Below are 3690 nucleotides of genomic sequence, written 5' to 3'. Positions count from 1 at the left end.
GAGCTCTCGGGCCTGAAAGAGAGTAAGGCGAGGCGAGGAGAGGAGAGGAGAGGAGAGGAGAGGAGGGGAGAGGAGAGGAGAGGAGAGAGAAGAGGGGAGGCAAGAGGATTGGTGTTGAGCACCTGGCGCGTCATTCTCTCTTGCTGCATTTTCTTTTCCTTCAGAAGCTCCTCGGCAACAATCTGCCGCGTCTCCTGCCTGTCAAAAGCAGAGGAATGAGAAGATCAGACAGGGAGAAAGCAGGAGTATTGGAGGGGAGGGGAGGGGAGAGGAGAGGAGGGGAGGGGAGGGGAGGGGAGGGGAGGGGAGAGGAGAGGAGAGGAGAAGAGAGGAGAGGAGAGGAGAGGAGAGGAGAGGAGAGGAGAGGAAAGATAACGAAGACAGCATGAGCACCTTCTCTCTTCCATCCTCTTGACTCGCGCTTCTTCCTCCGCCTGCTCTTCCTCGTAGATCTTGTTCTTCTCCTGGTGTAATTATCAACATCAACATGAAGAATACAAGATAGTCGAGATGGAAATTAGACAAGGGGATGAAATGGATGGACAAGTGTGACCTCAATTGTCTCTCTCTTCTGTTTTGAGATGAAAACCGGCTTGATAAGCTTCCTGTCGTCTTCTGTAGGCGAATTTCAATCGATATGGAGCACAGTGATTGCAATGAGAAAGAACAAGAGCAAGAGCAAGAGCAAGAGCAAGAGCAAGAGCAAGAGCAAGAGCAAGAGCAAGAACAAGAGCAAGAACAAGTACAAGAACAAGTACAAGAACAGCAAGGAGTACGAGGACAAGTACAAGTACAAGTACACAAAAAGTACAAGATCAAGAACAGGAACAACAATGCATCATCTTCATCAGGTCCTATATCATTGGCATCCCCTTCACAGTGAGAGATGCTCTATGTCACAGGCAACCAACCAAACCTCACCGCTCTCTGATTCCGATTCATATTCCCACGACGATGATGAATCTCCTTTCTCTTCCACTTCCTCCTCCTCCTCCACAGGCATTGCATCCTACACAACAGCAACCTCTGAGAAGGAAGAAGCCTAGGACGAGGGTGAAACCAGCCGTACCTCTTCTTCCTCCTTCTTCCTTCTCTCCAACGCGATCTGGTAGACATTCACCATCTGGAAAAGCAAGGACGTTCCTCTTTCCACACCTGTCTTAATCGTTCTCGACGCGCTTCCAGCTGCCATCTTTGTTAAAATTCATGAACAAGAACACTGCATGCAGGGCAAGAACATGATTAGATGCATCGTCATGCATCACATCTCAAATCGCACATGTAGAGATCAATCTCAAGGCAAGAAATGTCATCTCATCACTTTCAAGTCGTTTTCAAACATCATCTCATAACTTAAAAACAAAAATCTTCTTCATCTGTTCACCCAACAACAAACAAAGGCTTGCCTTGTCCTCGTCGTCTTCACTCTCCGATACATCCATCTAGATGATTCTCATCATCAGAACGAAACCTGGGCTGATAACAGCAAGACACAACATACAACAAGACTTACAGGTTCATCCTTAGCCTCGGCGCTCTCATCGCCAACGATAACCTGAGAGCATCTCATGAAATTTTCCTCAACACGTTCAGCCCTGACCTCTGCCTCAACCACTTCTCTCTGCCTTGATCCAATCACTCCTTCTGCAAATCAAGAATCAGAGCACAATCAAGACAGAATGTACATGCAGCTCTGACACGCTGTTTGTACTCTTTACATTTCACATCGCAACATCAACAAAGTTCACATTTCACACCCCTTCACACAAGAACATGACTGATCCGAGCGGAACACATAGCTTTCCTCAACGATTTGTCCCTTGTTTGCAAAAGTATAACCTTTTCTTCCTTCTGCCAAACGACGGAGTCGACGGTCGGTGAGGTCTGGTTGTACATTCTTCGCTTCTTCTTCCTCTTTCGGCTGCACAAAGATCATCACCATCATCATCCCTGCTGTCTGAACTTGTACAACACCTTCTCGTCCAAGTTCAACTGATCATCGTCGTTGTCTTTGACCTCAGGAGCTTTACCTGCCCTCCACCTGTTTTGATGACGGAATGCCTTGGGTACCTTGTCATCGGAAGCATGGTACTTGGCAGGCGCGCGATCAGCCGGGTTGATGATTGGCTGCGGGGGAAGACCCATGTTGGTGAGAGAGCAATCTGCTTGTAAGCTTGTCTGCTCGCGTGTTCCTCTTAGGAGAGTAGGTGAACAACTGCAGAAGCAAGGTGGAGTGAGAAGGCAAGCTTTCAGGTGACAAGATGATTGTTTGACTGTGATAGTGCATGGCATGTTGCAAGGGAGGTTGAAATGCTAAACATGGTTGTTTGGAAGAACCTCTCACACTATCTCTTGCCCTTGTGGCTGATCTGGATCTTATGTTCTCCTCATTCAACTAATTTCCTGCCCCCATGTGAATGAATCATGTGAAGTGACTGAATTACTTTCCTTTCTCTCATCTTCCATTCCAATCTTCTTCCTCGGACTCATTCTTTTCTCACTTTCTCTCTTCGATATCCGCATCCCCTCTAACTCGTCTCCTCCTCCTCCTCCTCCCCAGTTGTCTTCCCTCCTCCCCTTCCCCGTTCCTCTCCTTTTTGCCGCCGCATGCCCATCTCGTTACACAACGTTACATTGACGTAACGTCATCGTTAAATCAACTTGGTCAGATTCAGGCTCAGTGACTCTCAGCGCCGGCCCAGCCGGCCCGGCGGCCGCCCGGGCCCGGCCCCCCGGCGCGAAGGCTCGAAAGTCAGTCACTGAAGAGTACGAGCATCCCCCCCCGGGCCGGACCGGGCTGCCAGGGCCCGGCTGCGGCAGTTTGCGGGGGCCCCGGACTCCCGGAGCCTGGAGGTGCTAAGGCTGCCATCATCGCGGCATCCTGGCGGACTGCCTGAAAGTGGCCACCCTGGCTGGAGCACGGTGCGTCGGACCGTGACGGTGTGGTACGGTAGTTCCGAATTCATTCAGTCAAGTAACAACTGAGTTAACTTTCACGTGCCTGCCGGCCTACACTGAGTGCCAGCGTTACGGTTACGAGTCATAGTACCGCTATGAATCATCAGTGAGTCGGAGCCCGGCAGCCTCCTGGCCCCGGAGCGTACTAGTACGGTAAGATTCACGAGGGCTGCGACCTCTTGAGACAGCCTCCTTCTCAGCTCGATCCATGGCAGTGACAACCTGAAGGCGTCCGATGAGGAGAAGGGAGAGGAGAACTTAGGAGGGAGTGGAGAAGGGAGAGGAGAAGGAGGGAGTGGAGAAGGGAGAGGAGAACTTAGGAGGGAGTGGAGAAGGGAGAGGAGAACGAGCCGAAAAAGAGGACAGTAGTGAGGCGGATGGGCAGACAAAGATGCGGGGAGAAAGGAGGAAAATGGAGCGAAGAGGATGTAGGAGGAAGCCTTCAAGGGAGGAGGGAGGAGGGAGGAGGGAGGAGGGAGGGAGGGAAAGGGAGGAGGAGAAGGCGGACTGAAGCTGACGGGACTACGGGGATACGGGCAGTGAAATACCTGAGTAACTAGCGCCGGACTTGCTCCTGCCTTGTCAAGAGCCTCTAGAATCCTCCGACGGGGAGTGAGAAGACTGAAAGAGGTACAAGCACGATCAGCCGCGGAAGAGAGGAGAGGAGATGGCGAGGAGAGGAGAGCAGAAAAGAGGAGTGCATATCTCACTCCCGCGATTGGGTGGGTGCGC

The 3690-nt window shown here is 51.3% G+C and overlaps 2 protein-coding genes across 2 annotated transcripts in view; both read right to left on the bottom strand.

The window, feature by feature from the left end:
- Nucleotides 1–1459: 1459 nt before the first annotated feature.
- Nucleotides 1460–2145, bottom strand: GUITHDRAFT_144239 (hypothetical protein; the record flags this gene model as incomplete). Its single annotated transcript, XM_005825386.1, has 5 exons — nucleotides 1460–1471; nucleotides 1514–1555; nucleotides 1601–1644; nucleotides 1840–1921; nucleotides 1975–2145. 5 exons carry the CDS (start codon nucleotides 2143–2145, stop codon nucleotides 1460–1462), a joined length of 351 nt encoding a protein of 116 aa, XP_005825443.1.
- Nucleotides 2146–2944: 799 nt separating this feature from the next.
- Nucleotides 2945–3690, bottom strand: part of GUITHDRAFT_154714 (hypothetical protein) — a 2327-nt gene continuing 1581 nt past the window's right edge. The window contains exons 6-7 of the mRNA XM_005825385.1: nucleotides 3507–3579; nucleotides 2945–3180 (exon numbers count right to left, since the gene is read on the bottom strand). Of these exons, the coding sequence (XP_005825442.1) occupies nucleotides 3052–3180; nucleotides 3507–3579 (202 nt within the window). The 3' untranslated portion in view covers nucleotides 2945–3051. The remainder of the gene's footprint in view (nucleotides 3181–3506; nucleotides 3580–3690) is intronic.

The sequence above is a fragment of the Guillardia theta genome (genome assembly GCF_000315625.1).
Source record: "Guillardia theta CCMP2712 unplaced genomic scaffold GUITHscaffold_84, whole genome shotgun sequence".
Lineage (NCBI taxonomy): Eukaryota > Cryptophyceae > Pyrenomonadales > Geminigeraceae > Guillardia > Guillardia theta.
The sequence above is the reverse complement of the archived record's forward strand: the minus strand, read 5'-3'. Positions and strand labels throughout refer to the sequence as shown.